The 17,436-nt window shown below is 42.1% G+C and overlaps 1 protein-coding gene across 4 annotated transcripts in view; it reads left to right on the top strand.

Moving 5' to 3' along the window:
• mboat2b (membrane bound O-acyltransferase domain containing 2b) overlaps positions 1–17,436 on the top strand; it is a 133,802-nt gene that overhangs the window by 44,160 nt on the left and 72,206 nt on the right. For 3 of the 4 annotated variants that reach the window (XM_069197246.1, XM_069197247.1, XM_069197244.1), the window contains exon 2: positions 14,101–14,246. The exons of the other annotated variant lie outside the window; for it this stretch is intronic. In XM_069197246.1, the coding sequence (XP_069053347.1) occupies positions 14,101–14,246 (146 nt within the window). The remainder of the gene's footprint in view (positions 1–14,100; positions 14,247–17,436) is intronic. 4 annotated transcript variants of the gene reach the window in all.

Consider the following 17,436-nt stretch of genomic DNA (forward strand, 5'->3'; position numbering starts at 1 on the left):
GTTCTGATTTTGTCCCTTCATTTCTTGATTGATTTTTTTTTTATTTTCTTGGGCAGCGTAGTGGTGTGGCGAATAGCACCACAGCCTCACAGCTCTTGGGTCCTGGGCTTTGGCCTTTAGTGACCTCCGGGTGGAAATTCTATGTTCTCCCCATAGCTGCATGGATTTTTCAGGGAAGTCCAGTTTCCCATGAGAGTCTTAGAGCATGCTCTGCCTGTGGTTGATTAGCATCTTTGAGTTGTGCGTATGCCCTGCAGTGAATTGGCATTCCATCCTTGGTACTTTCTGCCTGGATTTTCTTCCTTTTGTGGAAGTTGATAAAGGTAAAGCAGATCTGCTCTTTACTGAGTTAACAAGGTACCCAATTAAATTAAGCATTACCGATTTTTTTTAAACTCGGATTTCCTGCTTTTAAAACGTTTAGGGCTATGAAAAATGTTGCCGTAATAAGGCCGTGATTGTGGGCTTGTAGTATTCTGTATTCTCAACCCAAAGCATCATGTACTCACCCGTAAAAGGTATTTTGTAAATGTTCTGTACTGCATCATTCTACATTGGTGTCAGGTTATTTGGATTAGTATTCCGCCGACCTACTACCCGATCTAATAATTGACTTGTCTCGTTCCTCCTGCCCTTGACTCCACGCAGTTTTCTCTCGACGCTAGCGTTCATGCTCTGTGCTCTTCTGGTCCTGCGGACTAAGCTCTGCTGTCGTTCACCTGCACACTGCTCTCAGGACGGCCGCCAGTTCCCTCCCCATCTCTGCTGGTGCTGTATGCCGTGTCGTGTGGCAACACCAGGCAGGAGTTTTCCAGTATGAGCTCAGCCGCAATCGGTAATAAGAAAATCACACACACTGTAAGGATGAGCGTTAACATAAATGATCCTCTTAGGTTTCCGTAGGGAGTATATTAAGTGAAGGCGGCAACGGAATAAAGTCAGTTACTGAACAGATGCAACATCGTGTGTGGTGTGGACACAAAATATTTTTAAAAAATGTGAAAGGGTGTGGCAACCTTTGTTGGGTGGATAACAGAAAGGCATTTCAAAAAAAGAAAAAAATCGTTTAGTGTGGTGGTAAAATGTTTTTGTATGTATTGGACCTGCTGTAAATGAAGAGTTCCAACACAAACAAACTTCAATGTTCTAGCCTAAATGTAGATTTGATCGACGTATTGTAATTAAAGTTGTGTGAAGAGTTAGACATCTTCTGTTCAGCTGTTCCAAACCGACAGGCTCGTACAGCCTGTTTTTATCGGGCTTCTTTTGCCCCTTGGCAAGCCCACCTGTTGTCCAAGCAGTTGGTATCTGTTGGCCAGAGACCCTGTTTTGTTAAAAAGCCAATTCTCATCTGACTTACAAAGAGAATAACCTGTCATTTTCATGCAGTTTTACCACGCAATCAGACATACAGTTGTGTAGATCTTTTTCTCAGTATGTGGATTTTGTACATTATAATTGTTTGTTGTAATTTGAGCACCTTCTAAACGAGCTCTAAACTAGTTTTTTTTGTTCCTATTTAAAGAAAGACAAAGTGATCACCATGCTTACAGTATAACCACACTGTCCCATGAAACAGCTTCCTACCACCCAGACCTAGTCTCTATCAACATGATGTGACCAATGATTGACCAAAGTGATTCCCAATTTGCCAGGATTGCATGTTGTTTCACTGGTAATTAAAGAAAACCAAGCAGCAGTAAGAGAAACTTTTTTTTTTCCACAAAGGCAGCAGATACGAAAGAGAGAAGGGGGAATTAAAGAGATCTAATAAACCCCACCTCCTAGTGAAATATGACACACACTGTATAGGCTCAATACACACCAGTAACATATAGGAAGCACGTGTTCTATTGCTGTTACCAAACAGGTATTGGCTAAATTAGGGTTTAGCGCCACAGACTGCAGTGCCTATAGAAAGTCTACACACCATTTCCAAAGTAACACATTTTTCTAGTCTAACAGCCTGAAATCAAGACACGTCAAATCAGAATTTATTTTACCTTTATTTATACATTGTAACACCCAAGCTCCAAGTGAAACGCAAATGTGCAAAGATTCGGAGAAGTAATAACAAATTAAACCTAGAAAAAGGGGTTGCATAAGTGCACATAGCCCCGAATTAATACTTGCCGGAAGCACGTTTGCTTGAATTATAGGCATAATCCGGTTTGTATTGGTCTCTACCTATGAAGCAGACCTAAATTTGGTGTAAAACCCAATGATGATAAAATGAATAAATAACATTTCATTATGATAAGTAAGTATTAGAGCAATGCAACACTGGACTTGTGGGGATTTAACCATTAGAAGTCAAACGGAGCTATTTTGAATGTGACCACTGTGGCATCTTCGTAGCTGGGACCTGTTGAATCTTTGGAGTGGTTTAATTATGAATAACTGCCATTGTCCAACTCTCTGATTAGACATTACCATCCCCAAATAAGGCCCTTTAAACCAGTCTTGATTTTTGGTCTTGATTGCAAATCGTCTTCCTCTTATTCCGTATTCAGCTTTATAGTCATTGTGTGAGAATTGTCTGGATCCCAGTCACCCTCAGTGAAGTGCACCTTAGTGTTTCTCTGGAGTTGAGCTGCCCGGCTTTGAAAACATTACCAGGCCGGAGAAAATGTGTGTGGCATCATGTCGTCAAAATGCAGCGAAGCTTTGGTTGTGAACTTCGGCTACCGTACAGTATGTGCAATCTGACTCTGGTGCTTGGTCAGTTTATTCGAGACTACATACATGCTTTTTAAGGGTTTTGAGCTCTCTGACGCGGAACCGGTTCTCTTTTTCGAATCATTTCGGGTTTTAGAAACGGTAGACGCCTGTATCCATGGAGCGTAAAGAAAACAAATGGGCGTATGAGCAGCTGTCTGCAGACTGTGCAGCTGCCTCTGTCAGGTCTGAAAGCTCCCGCGCGAGTGTACAGCTCGTTCACTGGCCCTCCCATGGTTCCTCCGAACGTCCCCGAGGCAAGAATTGCACAGCCCTGAGAAAGGACCTGCCCACTTTACATCTCCTTTCTGTCTTGCAAGGCAAAGCTAAACCTGATTCAAACATTTTTTTTTTTAACATTTCATCCCAAGTTTTTATTACGGTTTTTGGAGCCCGTGACGGTAAGAATGGGAAGGAGCTCCCATCATCCACTTGTCCAATTGCTAACTTGTTTAGCCAGTACAGCGTCGGGGGGCGAGCCGGAGCCTGTCCCGGCAAGCGACGGGCGCAAGGCAGGGTACACCTTGGATGGGACGCCAGTCCAGCGCAAGGCACACACAGACACAAACAGACACACACACACTCGCACCCGGAGGAAGCCTACACAAATACAGGGAGAACGGACAAACTCCACGCAGATAGAGCCCCAGAGCCCCACTGACCACTGTGCCACCATGCTACCTGCCATCATGGCTGTGCCACCACGCGAAGAGGGTAGCCAGTTCAATTCCTCAGTACGGTTATGTGTATTGGGGGCCCCTTTGAATTTATCAGCCGTTGAGCTTTTGCAAACACTCCCCCCCATCCTGCCTCCCCCCCCCCCCCAAGCTTAGGAAATATTCATTTCAGGATGAGCAGTGAAAGACAGTGGAAGTGAATTTAAAACTGGGACCAGGAGGGACGTCTTTGCCCAGAGAGGCCTGGGAGTCGTGAAGAACATGTCTTGTGTCGAACATGTTGTTGAAGCCAGTGCCCTTCGCTGTCCTTCTAGAAACAGCTGGATGAGACCTCTGGGTCCAGTAACTCCGTAGGAGGGGTGGGATGAGCTGCTCCCATTTTGTCATCTTTCTCCTGTTCTCATGTGCAGTAGAAATTCACCGTGGAAGGTTTTGTGATCTCAGCTCGCACGGACCATATCCGAAAAAAAAAAGCACTACTGGATATTTGCTGCGAGCAGCGTCCTTGTCTTTGTGGAATAGGAAATGAAGGGGAGTTTGAAAACAAGGGGAGGCCCGTTGGTGCATCTGACTCGTCCGATTCTGCCCATGCAGCATGTTTCCAGATAGAACAGCTGAGATTGACGGACTCCATTGTGGAAACACAAGGTGTTCCAGTTCTCTTATTAAAAAATGACTTGTGCATGCAGCAAACTAAAAAAATAAATAAAAAGAAAGATTAGGAAGGAATTGTGTGTGGGATTGTTGCAGTTTTCCAGGATTTCTGGGGTGAGTGGTTGGATTTCAGAAGAAAATCTAATCTAAAGAAACAGTTGAGTTTTCTTGATAAATTACAGTAGCTCCCAGCTCTGTGATCTTTTTAAACTTGCTGTGTGAGTGCGACCCCTGTGTGAGAAGCTTTGTTTGTACGCGAGACTCGAGATGAATTTTTAATTCCTCACAACCAAAATATATCCTTTCCTGAGATGCACCACAAGAATGAGTTTTATCAGGGCAAAGACCTTTCCCCTGATAAAGCTGTAACTGTTGCAAATGACTAAAATATGATTGTGATCAGATTTTACTGTTCTGTATTATTGTATCATATTGTATCTTTTTTTTTGCCTGTGTTAAACATGCAGTACAAGTGCTGTGCTTGAACTTTTCTTGTACGAGACAAAAGGGAATATAAACTGTATCTAAATAATGGTGTGCATTTAAACGAGGCTTAGAAAACATGTCTGGATATTGTTTTGTTAAATTCACTCTTAGAAATTAAGCATGTTTAGAAAGGGGTTATTTATAGAATAAGCCCCTAAGTGCACTACCAGTGGTTAATGTGGCTAATGGGTTCTCTGTATACCAAGACCTCTTTTGTATTCGGCAGCAAAGCTATTTATGGTGAGTCATATTGTCTGAACGGGATATGAACGTAATCTGTGAATCATGAACTGTGCCGATTGCTGTCTCTGTCAGATATAGAGCAGTTATTGTGTGGACTCACCTGTATTTTCAGATCCGACTTTATATGAATTTGAAGCCCAGGGGACAATAGATACAGATTTCATTGGTTCATTGGTTGCACTTACTCAGCGGAGAAGAAAATCTCATTACCACAGGCGTGCAAACACTAAGCATAAATTCACCTTTTTCAATTCTTTATGCCAGCTGTTTGTCTACAGGGCCCACGTGGCAGTTAGTTTCTCTCCAGCCTTAATTCTGATCGCCCACTGCTTATCCTCCCTCACGCGGGGAATAGGACTAGGGACACCTGAATTGCTACACTGTCAAGATATTGTCAGCAGCAATGAAAGGGAAACCTGAAATCATTCGGCCTCATTTAGTGCTGTGCTGAATCAGAGTTCTCCGTAATTTCCTCCAGATTCTGTGTAGTGCTGAATGAAATCATGCTGTTAGAACACCATAAGAAAGAGCCATCTCCTGAAGTACTGGTAGGCCTCTTGTATACCACCGTGATTCATAAAGTGTGACTACTAGAATGGACAAGTCTTTTCACTTCAGTACTGTTTCAGTCACAGTGACATGTTTGGAAATGCAGATTTATCTCCAGCATTGGAATTAGAGTCGGGAGTCGGGGTTTAAAGTTCCCACGCTATTCATCCTTTATCACGAAACAGAATTGTGAATGTTTTTTTCAGATGTTTTATGGGAACAATCATAGATTCTTCAGTATCAAGGGTGTAGCAGGAACCAGAGGACACAAGAAACTACGAGGAAATGCAGTTAACCCTGGGAACAGGAAGCACGTCTTTGCACACAGTGTGGTGGGAGTGTGGAACAAGGTTCTCAGCTATTTATCCCTCTCCAGTCTTTCAAGTAATGCCTGGATGGGATCCTTGGATCAATACGCTACTCGCCACTAAACAGGCCAGGCGGCTTGAATGGAACAGTCCTGATTGCTGGCAAGGGTCGTGACAACCTGGAACCTATCCTGAAGACTCAAAACACAGGACACAAGGTGGAATTACTGTACAAGCACACAGGGATCAGTTTTAAGATGCTCATTTGCTTAACAGGAACGACTTGGGAAGGAAGAAGGAAGGAAATTGAAGCAGCTGGTGAAAAGCTACGCACTCAGAATAATTTCCATACTTCTCATTTTTTATTTGAGGTATTGACCACTGACCTGCCACGTCTCCCTCTGTAGAGATGGGAGGCCTTTCCATCATAGGGCACGCACAGACACGGGCACGCGCACACTCACACACTCAAACCAGGGCCAGTCTTCACAGAAGCCAATTAAACTACAGTACACTAGACTCTCAACTTGTGCGGTAAAATATTGGAAAAAATGCTTTATTCACTGAAGAATTCATCAAGCACACCTGCGAGAGCTAATTAGTGATTCTGTCATCTTATTTTCTCTTATTTACTGGTTTTATACTTCTGTTCGATATTGTTTATTACCGTAAGAGGGTCAAATTTGACTATACGTGGATTTTGCTTTACGTGCTACTCCAAGCCCCTAACCCCAACAAGCTGTAATTTGCAAATTGCCTGCACGTCTTTGGACTGTGAGAGGAAACCTAGGGCACCCGGAGGAAACCCACCTGAACACGGGGAGAACATACAAACTCCACACAGACAGCACCCCAGGTCTGGAATTAAACCCAGGGTCCCAGCACAGCAAGGCAGCAACGCTACCCACTGTCGCCCCGTCTTTAGACTGTCCCCAGGAAACCCAGGGGACACCCAGGGAGCGACTTCTGGTTCAACGGTGAAACCCGAACTTGAGGGCACACAGGACTTCGGGGGTATGGAACTACCCGGCCGTGTGGTGGAGTTATATTCTGCGAGATCCATCAGGAATCGGCTTGGAAAAGGCTCGAGTGTGAGTCCAGAAATTGAAACCTTCAGTGTAACCAGGAGGCGAGAACGACAGACTATCTGCTGCCCCCCGCTACATGAGATGATTGACCCCCACTGATCCCCGATATACTTTACCTCATTAAGAAGTCATTGACAAGAGACACCACATGGGTGGAAGCAGTCCCGCTCCTGGAACACCAGGTAATAAAATACCCCATGCCCTGTGTCTGACTGGGATGCACACAGGCACATACATTTTTCAAGACGTAGCGGTTTCGCTGCCTATACTTCGCATGCACAGTGTCCGAGGTGCGCGAGCCTGAAGAGGAAACACTCACACAGACATGCAGGTTAACCAAAACTTCACCGGGCAGTGATGTCTGAAGTGACAAATGGTAAAGATGTTAATGTGGCAGAGTACCGTAAACAAATGTGTGATAATGCTTAGTTATCGCCGAGCATGAAAGTAAGCTTTATGGACCAATAAATGTATCCTTTGAAGTAATAAATGGCACATACAATGTAACGTGGTTACAAGGTGCCTTTTCCAGAAATAACTCCTTGGGAGCGGTCCTGAGCTGTTCTATTATTTGCTGAAGGCAAATCTTGGAGTTGGTAGGAGCGAAGATTCAGAGCTCTGTTGGGTCTCAAGCCAATTGTGCACTTGCACAGCCTCGTCAGTTTGACTCTGATTTTCAGAACTCTGAAATCTGTACCTCCTAGGAAGAGATTTTGTACTTGTATTTTCATTGCCTGTGTCCCCATAGTACACCAAACAGCGCCGTGTCCATTAGCAGGAAGACTCTTATTATTTATTGAAATCAATATTGATTTCTCATTGAAAACAAGGTCATTGCAAACTGAATGCAGATGCAGGACGGTTCAAGACTGTGGGTGACCCTGAGCTACAGGTCTTCTACAAGTATTTTGGAATCCAACTGGTACCGTTTAAAAAAAAAAAAACACTCCTGTTGCTTTCCGATGGGGGGAATTTGCCACGGAGATACCAAAGGCCCCCCTGAGTTGAGCTTGTGAGAGAGAGTTCTGTTATCCTATAGTCAAGCCATGATTCTGCACTACATTTGGGTGGCGTCCCAGTTTAACTCAGTCAGCAGATGCTGATGAACAGCGGTCACACATTCTCTAAGTGTTACTGACGTCAGAGTGACAGAAAGGGGAGCTACTGCACACTTGTGGTTGGGGTGTTGTGAGGCATACTTCTAATATGGAGCGCCGCGGAGTTTGTAATTGATAGCCTGAAGCTTTTTAAGTTAATAAAAAGGTTTTATTGGGTGTTTGTGTTTGGATTGAGAGTAATTAACCCGGCAGTGCAGTATATTTCTTTTCAGAATAAAACTGCAGTCTTACTAAGAAGAAATATGTACTAGAGCCGTTCCCGAGAAATGTTAACGGTGCCTTCTCACCTGCCTGTCAGAAGTACGTCAAATACCCATACAGTATGTGAAAAAATACTGTTTTACACTTTCATACAGACCACAGACACAGCAGAAGCTACGTTTTCAAAGATATTAAATGTTCACATGGTTCACATGTGCACTAAATGTTCACAAATTTCTTTCAAATACGTAAACACTATACGAATACATTCACTAAATACAATTGGATATATAATTGAAGTAAGGTGCTACCTATTCATTTTCTGTCTGTGTGCAGGCCATTTGTGCTAAGTCTAGTTGACGACCAATACATTTCAGAAGATGTCTGTCACAATTATCTGTCTTGAAAGACATTGTTTTGTGATTTTAAAGTTTATTCTTGTATTCACATATTTTCTTTTTGGTTTTCATTTCATGCATTCTGTTTTACTTCTTTTAAATAACTAATATTTAAACCTTAAAGGGACCCCAGTCCGCTTTCAAGAAATATGCAGAGTTTTCACAAAGAGCAAGAAAACAGAAACGGCAGCTGTACAACCAAAATTATTAATTGATTACAAAACACAACCACATTAATCACAGAAGTAAGAAATGATTATTTAATTAGAGTTGTTAATTCTCCCCTCACTTGGTGAGTCATCTGCAGCTGCACAGTAATCATCTCGTGAGATACAGCTTTTTGAAAAGAAAAGGATACAGGGCTATAAAGAGCTCTTGGTTGCTCTTTTTAGGCTTCTAAATTTAGTTTGTAGTTTGATTCCTTTAGTTCTGATTCCTTAGTTTTGTATACATTCTCTATGAAACAGGTTTGGCTTCTGAATTTTTTTATTGTTCGTTTTCTGCTTCCATAACCTTAGTCTTTTATGTAAAAGGAGTGTGAGGGCTTGTTGCTGGCATTGTTGTCATGACAACTATGCTCTGTAAAGTGTCTCCCAAAGATTTTTGGCAGGTAGTGGGGGGTCTGCAGTGTCTGTGAGGTTGTAGGCCCTTAGGGTTTTAAGAAGGAAACAAGTTGAGCTGAGAGCTGGCTGGCACTGTGCTTTGATTAAACTGTTTGAAAAAGTGTGACAGTGTAACAGAAAGCAGATAAAAATAATTTCAGGCAGACAGCAGTTTGCACGACTAATTTAATTTCCCCCCCATCTTTGTCTGAACGGTTTTAAACGATCCTGAAGTTCACCACAATTAGGAAGAAAATTGTTTCGTTTTGTAGGTGTTGTTCCGCTGAAAACTGAATGGAGCTTCAAGAGCATCAATTATTGCAACTACATAAAAATTAAGTTCCACATTACAGAGTAACAGGATAATTTCGTTGGCAAAATTACAAAATAACTTTCTCTTTTGGAGTATAAACCAAAATAACTGCAGAACCACTGTGACCAGCCCACCTGTATGGGCTTTCTATTTTAGGGCTTTCTGCTTCTAAACAACATTGTGAGGCTGTCTGCTTCACAATGCTGTCAGTCAGTTTCAGTTGTCCACATTTTCAAATGCATTTTCATTCCATAATTCTCTTTCCCATTAAATATGTTGACTGCTGTTGTTCAAGATAGTTTTGAAAAGCAGTACAGGATTCATATGTTGCTGTATTTACTAAGACCACATCTCAATAGATTGTTTTATTATTCTTGTATTATTCAAGAACAATTAGTACAACTATTCTTGTACGAATTGCAATCAGTTATCATTTTTCCTTCAGTTTGCCTGACTTGGAGGGCTGTTTTCTTGCACAAAATCATCTACCCTTGCAGGTAATGTCTAACATTGTTTTTTGCAGCGATCAGTATATTAAGAAAGCTTTATCAATGAACCGTTACAGCATGCTCAACGAACAGTGCGTTCTAGTATGCTAGGTGAGCTTCAGCTATTTTTGCTTTTGAATCACTGTGATTGATTGCCTGTGATTTATGCTTTCGCCACCTGTTTTATTTTGTTAGGTAAAGTACACCGGGTGAGAGATCCTCAGTGTACTCATTTTTTTATTTTGTATTTTGAGCACTGTTTGTGTAGTGCTTTGTCTTAAACGTGCTTGGAATCGGAAACCCGGCTCTTTCTTCATATTGGCTCGCAGCGGGGACTCCTGTTTTGCACAGAGAGAATGAGGAGAGCAATCTGGGGTATGCAAAAAGACTAATTCCTAATGCAAAAAATTGTATAGGGCTTACAAAGTGATCTAAACTTATCATTCTCTTCTGCTTACCCACGGAGGAGCTGGGTGTGTCTCTTGACATGATGCGAGCCAATCGGCTCCCGATGGGTCTGTTCCCAGTGCTTGGAGGAGTCTGGGAAGTTGCAGGAGTCACTGTTGTGCCAGGAGTAGAGAGAGTCCTGACGGAATATTTTCCAAATACTGCCAAAAGGACATCCAATCACGACCAGGTCACAGAGCTCAAAATGCCTCTTACTGGTTTCACTTCAGATTAATCTATATTTGTGGCACTTAATTCCATGTGTGCAAAGAGTTGAATTCAGAAACCTGCATAGAGATCGTCCTGCAGACTTCAGAACATTATGCGGTATTAAGCAGTCCAAAATGTACATGTCAATGTACAACCAAATACCAGTTGAGCGAGACTTTCTGTGTAGGAATAGACATCATTAAATCATGAACTCCCCAGAACTGCCTTACAACAATGTAAACAAAGAAAGGCTACTTGGGGGAAATAAAAATTTGTAACATTTCCCTCAAATATAATGCACTCGCCCTTGTCCCCTGTTTGAGTTTTCATGCATTTATTTCTTGTTCCCTGTTCAGTTACTGGGATACCTTGAAGTAGTTTGGATGCAGCACATAAAACGGTCTCGTGATTAAACGCCCTACAGCAAGAGAGCATTCTTGTCAGAACTTACAGTACTATTTTTTGTCTTCCCCTGCTAATCCGAGAGTAAACGCAGAGTCATCACATTTTTCATCCTGCGTTTGGAAACAGCTGTGCTGGCATTGTGCCGTTATGAAGAAAACGGAGTCTGAGCGTCTTTACAAAACAAGAGAGCAAAGGAATGAAAGGCTTTTCTTTCTGTCTTCTTGAGCTGAACTAAGGACGCGGACCATTTCTAGTTGCAGCTTCTGTTTTCCCAGCCATGAGATAGTAGAAATGTTAACTTGGATTCAAATTGCAATGGATTACTACAAGAATACGCATCTTATCGGTTTAATTATGTAACACACTTTATATGGCCTGCTATTTTCAAAATAAGGTACCCCCAGAGTGTCTCAATAATAGTGTTCCACCGGGCCCGTAGGTGGAAAGAAAAAGGGCACGACAAAGTATTTATTCTCAGAGTCCGATTCGCAGTGAAGATGACAGAGTTTATTATGTGATTGGGTGATGATAATGCAGTAAAGGGAAGCAGAAATGAAAACAGCAGGTAGCCGAGATGCGCAGGGAAGCAGTCGGATCTGGGCTGGAGACAGGAAGGGAGGATAGATCGTTAGCGAGTGGTAAGGTTGCAAAACAGGAACCGGAAGGCTGTGAATGGGGAACACTGTTAGGTACTGTAACTCCTGGAAAACCTGAAACAAAGAACAAACACACACTCTTGTTAGCCAACTCGATGTCAGAGCCCGGAGGAAGGGTCCCTCAGGGTTTAAATAGTGTGCGAGGTTCTTAACGAGGTTGATAAGCCCGGCCTGATCTCGTTTGCGATGGCCCTGATGAGCTCCTTGCACGTGTGGAATGCGCCGTGGTGATCGGGGCTGCTGATGCAGGAGCACTGGAGCTCGTCGGGGCATCACGAATAGTCTGCATTTCAGATTGGTTCCACGTTTGATGAGTCAAGCAAACCTTCTGTATCACAGCCTGTCTATGTCAGGCCCTGTGTGACCCAAAGGACAGAAATGCCAGTTGTGAACTGGTTTACATGAGCTTCACCTAATGTCATTCATCTTCATCTCCATTGTATTCTCTCTTTTATGCACACCAGCAAGGTGTAACTACTGGAATGCCTTACCCTCCAGCCCCTGAGGTGAAATCTGGTAGGTTACTCCAAGAACCCTGCAGGTGACCTTCTGACTAGAACTACTGTTTCATCATTTAACTCCCTTCCACTGTGAACAGCACCGTTTCCCACTGAACTTTTGAGTGCAATTTAAGGCTCTCCTGCTCATTCGTGAGGCACTGCATGCCTTATTAATTTCAGGTTCCTGTACTTTTCCAGCTGTGGGTTCAGGCCTTCTTTTACAAAGACCAAGCTCCATCCTTCAAAATACCCACTTTTTAAACAAGACAAAAGATCATTTTTTTCCTGTAGCATTTCGTGCATTAATGTAATTTTTCTCCTTTCTTTAAGTTGCTTCAATGTGCTTCTGTTTTGCTCATTATACTTTGGTTACAGTATGTGTATTATGCTGCGTTAGTGTTTTTTTTAAGCGCTTATGGATTGTCTGTCTGTCACGCCTGTGTGTTTTAAAAAGGCAGCACTTTGTGTACTGCAAAAATAATTTACCAAGGCGAGCCGCAGTGTGTTTGTCCAGCCCTGTAAACACCATGAAGGCCATGCCAGATGTCAGTGGTGTATTACACAAGCCTCTTTCCCCTGGGGTGTCAGCCAGGATGAAAGCTGTGCCACTAAGGAAGAAAGATGCACTATTACACAAAGACCTATTCCAGTTAAAAATCCCATCTACTGTATGAAACAGAATGATTTTGATATCCTCTGCTAGCAACCCCCCTGGGTTCTCTATTGAAAAACTCTTGAGCATTTTCTTTTCTTAACATTAAGAAAATTAAGATTAAGATTTAAGATTTCATTTGTTTCAACTTTCAGCCAGTTTACCAGTTCTAATCTGCATTGGGCCTAGATGACAGTGCAAGAGATGGAGGTTAGAGTGATATCTGGGCTCCAGGGAAATGCAGTTTTGGCCATTTCTCTCACACAGCCAGGGAGGTCAGACTTCAGGAGGTCCCTACAGGCTCCTGAACACCTTATCCTCAGGACTTCATGTACACAGTGGAACTGTTTTAGGCCATGGGGTGAATTGTGCACTTTGGCATCGATCCATCACATTGAACAGCACCAGCCAGGAGACAGTAGTACAGGCTGCAGATTTGTAGGCTGTGCTGTACCTCTTTTATGCATCTTTCCTTTTTAAAACGAATATTTATAAATGTTTGTTAATGACCTGAACGATTTACATAGGAGTAAAAGTGGATGAACTGCAGACACAAGCTTAGATTTTTCTTATATTAAATGAGAGGTGAAATATATAACATTTCTTTCTCCGATATTACAGTCAGAAATACCATAATGCTTTTGCACTTAATATTTTATGTTCATTTGCTTGTCTTATTGTTTAAGTTTCTGCTTGCTGTAAATATGTTTTTGTATAAAATACAAGCATGTTAATCAGGGTTCAGTTAACTGAAGTCCCACTACTGTTGTGCTTTATGATGGCACTGATCTTGTAATTGCATTATTGTCCTAGCTTTTTTAATTTTCAGAGTTGTCTTTGTTACCAGGCACAGCCAGCAAACCCAATAACTCAAAATTAAATAAACAACTCCAATCATCCATTTCCTAACTGAATTCCAATCTATCCAATTCAGGGTCGCAGGGGAGCCGGAGTCTATCCCGGTAATCCATGGGCACAAGGCAGGATACACCGTGGATGGGAAGCCACACAAACTCACACCAATTTGATCCATGTAACTGATCAAATGTAACTAGTTTCAAAGAAAGTACAGTTTCACCAGCCCAATTCATGATTCGAGAAAGCTGCCTGTGTCTATGTCTTTTTGTCTCAACTCTATAAATGTGTCACGGTTTGTACAGATTTATACATACATTGCAGAAACGACAGCTAGAAGCTCTGGACTGCGTAGCAAAAGACGGGAGAAATATATCGAAGGTCCAACGCACCTTGTTCCTGACGAAATGAGACGTGAATCAGATTTTTCGCTGGAAAAGAGTCGACCCCGCGGTTATACTCCCGAGCTCAGGACCGCCAGCTCGGTTTCCTTGGCGCTGGCTCACGGACGGCTTGTTTTGTGTTCCCACAGGTCAACTTTGTGGTTTGCCAGCTGTTTGCCTTGCTCACGGCCTTTTGGTTCCGACTTTATCTCCATCCAAGCAAAACCAGCACTTTCGTCCGACATGTCGTGGCTACACTTCTGGGCTTTTATCTTGCACTATTTTGCTTTGGGTGGTAAGTACTGCAACCTGCGTTACAAGCATATATCATTCCCGATTATGAAGTGGTACCGTCCGATATTAGTGTTTGATGATGTAGTGACTTAAAAAGCCATTCTGGTTAAATAAGGTCATAGGGTTTATTAGCTCAATGCTCTGAAAGCTTTTAATTCTGTTCTTACCCTTTGTTGGTTTTTCCCCCACCTATTGCAGAGTGGTGATTGAATTTAGCGTGTGATTTAAAAAAGGATTCTCAAACCCTTTCCCAATATTACACTATAATATTTAACGAACTAACAGACTTAAGACAAAACTGGGACAATAAAGCCGTTTCCTGCCCGTTCCTTAGGAAGGTATTCAGAAAACATGGTAATATAAGGGGGCAGTTAGGAATTTGCAAATTATCACGTCTAGGATTGTTTGAGAGCAGGGTGTGCTTCTAATAGGCTTTAATCTTGCGGTTTGTTCACACGTTTTACATAACACATTTAGCTGAACATCTATGAGTTCTGCGGATGCCAAGGATAAATACAGAAGCTTTGTGATACTGATTTCCCAAGCCCTACTGTAAAATTTGAAAATAAGGTGACTGCCAGTAGCTCATTAAATGTTCGGTTGTGACCGATATCAATTGAGGTCAGCAGACACTTACAGCATCTCTGAGGACTCACCATGAAAGACAGCTGGATATAGTGATGGAGACCTCTGTCTCTCTTTTCTCCTGACTCCTTGATGAATGTACAGTACATGTGCTGTATTCCGTCCCTAAAAAATGTGCGTTGTCCAAGCTGGCCTGCAAACAATTTAGACATGTTTCGTTCGACTCGTACGTTGTTTGAAGACGTTTTTTTTTTGCACGCTGCTTGTGCTGACTTTTATTTAAATTGTATGTTACTTAACTCTGTTGATGTTGTTGCTGCTGCTGTCCTGTTTGTTTTGTGGTGTTTGCTTAATGTCTTCGTATTTGAGCATAAAGGCAAATCAGCATATCGTTGCAGTTCTGCATTAGACAAATAAAGTGAAACTGAACTGGTCTGGAAGTCTAAAGAACCCATGTTACTGTTTTTACGAGTGGATGTGTTAACCCCAGTGCCCACTGGAGCTTACACAGTCTGGCCTACCTAAAGTAGCCTACCAGCAGCCACATCACCCTGCAACTCACAACTGGCAGCCCACTGAAGCTCAGCAGGTGTGAGCCTGGTCAGTACCTGGATGGGAGACCTCCTGGGAAAAACTAAGGTTGCTGCTGGAAGAGGTGTTAGTGGGGCCAGCAGGGGGTGCTCACCCTGCGGTCTGTGTGGGTCCTAATGCCCCAGTATAGTGACGGGGACACTATAATGTAAACAGGCGCCGTCCTTCGGATGAGACGTAAAACCGAGGCCCTGACTCTCTGTGGTCATTAAAAATCCCAGGGTGTTTCTTGAAAAGAGTAGGGGTGTAATCCTGGCCAAAATTTCCCATTGGCCCTTACCTTACCAATCATAGCCTCCTAATAATCCCCATCCATGAATTGGCTCTCCTCCCCACTGATAGCTGGTGTGTGGTGAGAGTACTCGCACACTATGGCTGCATAGTACTCGTCGCATCATCCAGGTGGGGCTGCCTGGTGGTGGAGGGGAGTCCCCACTACCTGTAAAAGTGCTTTGAGTGGAGTTTCCAGAAAAGCGCTATATAAGTGTAAGCAATTATTATTATTATTATTATTATTATAGTTGCCCCTTAATCTAATTGCTGAAGCAATTTCTAACTTCTCTACCTGCTTTCTTGTGCGGTGGGGTGAAAAGATAAAAAAATATTCAAGGAATTAATTAATTAGTAGTAGATACCAAGAATCCTGTGTAGAAAACATTAAGACTATTTGATAAAGTAAATATTAGAGATTTAAATATGTTTGAGATCCATAAACTACAGTGTATTGACTTTTCTTGGCGAGATTATTTTTAGAGCTCAAAATCCGGTACTAAAATTGGTCTTGCCATCAGGGCTGACTACAGGTTTAAAAAAAAATATATATATCAGAAAAATGGATCACTGCTTTTTGCTCATTTTTATTAGAAAATCAAAGTCTTTGTTTATTTAACAGAGCGATTGTGTTGCGCTCCAAGACATTTCTAAACAAACAGGACATGATAGGAGATTCCTAAACTTAAAAAAAAAAGTTTTGTGTGCTTTTAGTCTTGTGTATTTCAGGAAAACAAGTGTTTGAAGCAGATATGCTATTGTCCTCTGCCTGTCCCTTACACAAACATCCTGAGGCCGGTGAATGATCCAAAATACTGAAGCTTGGAGGTTTCCCTCATTTACTGTGTTGTTTTTTTAAACAAATTTTATCAACAGTACATGAAATCGAGGGACTGAAAGCTCTGGCTGGTGGCCCAAAAAGATTAGTCTGTGTTGACCTGTAGGATTTCCCCTCATCACTCACTATGGACTGTTTCCAGGCTGGAGTGCAGAAACATATCACAGAGTGAGCTGCGCAGTGAATTGAAACAGCCAGACTTATTTGGCATATGAGCCATCTCCTAGCTCTCAGCTCCATGCCTTAGGAGTTAGTGTGCTGTGAAGGGAATAAGGAAGGCCTGACACTCTCATCATGGTCTCATTAGGGTTCACCTGAGGTTCAGGGAATATGTCTCTTAAAAGTGAAAAATGGCTGACAGAAGATAAGGGTATTAGGTGTGTCAAAATACCATTTTTTGCTTTTAATTAGAAGTCCTCCGTGTGTTATAAATGAGCAAAAAGGTTTAGTTTTTCTTTTTTAATAACTACGTTGGAAGTTCTTTTTTTTTTTTGGGAGTGACACCTGAAGCATCACAATGAAGAATCATTGATAATACGTCTCGCTTTCCTTTTTTTTTTCACATAGGTAACTCACACAGTGCCTATGGAAAGACTATACAAAATGTGTGGAGTAACGCATGTTGTGGCCTCACAGCCTGAACTCAAAACACATTCAAATAGAATTTAATGTACCTTTTTATTGCACATTGTAACGCACAACCTCCAAGTGAAAAACAGAAAGTGCAACACAAGTAATACAAAGTAATTACAAATGAAAGCCTTAAAAAAATGTGTTGGATAAGTGTACACAAGCTGTAATAGAAGCCATTGTAAATGAGCTCTGGTGTAATTAATTGCCTTTCAAATCACGCAATAATCTAATTACTATAATAATTACATGTGTGTGATATGGTACTGTATATTCT

Source organism: Lepisosteus oculatus, chromosome 2 (genome assembly GCF_040954835.1).
Source record: "Lepisosteus oculatus isolate fLepOcu1 chromosome 2, fLepOcu1.hap2, whole genome shotgun sequence".
Lineage (NCBI taxonomy): Eukaryota > Metazoa > Chordata > Actinopteri > Semionotiformes > Lepisosteidae > Lepisosteus > Lepisosteus oculatus.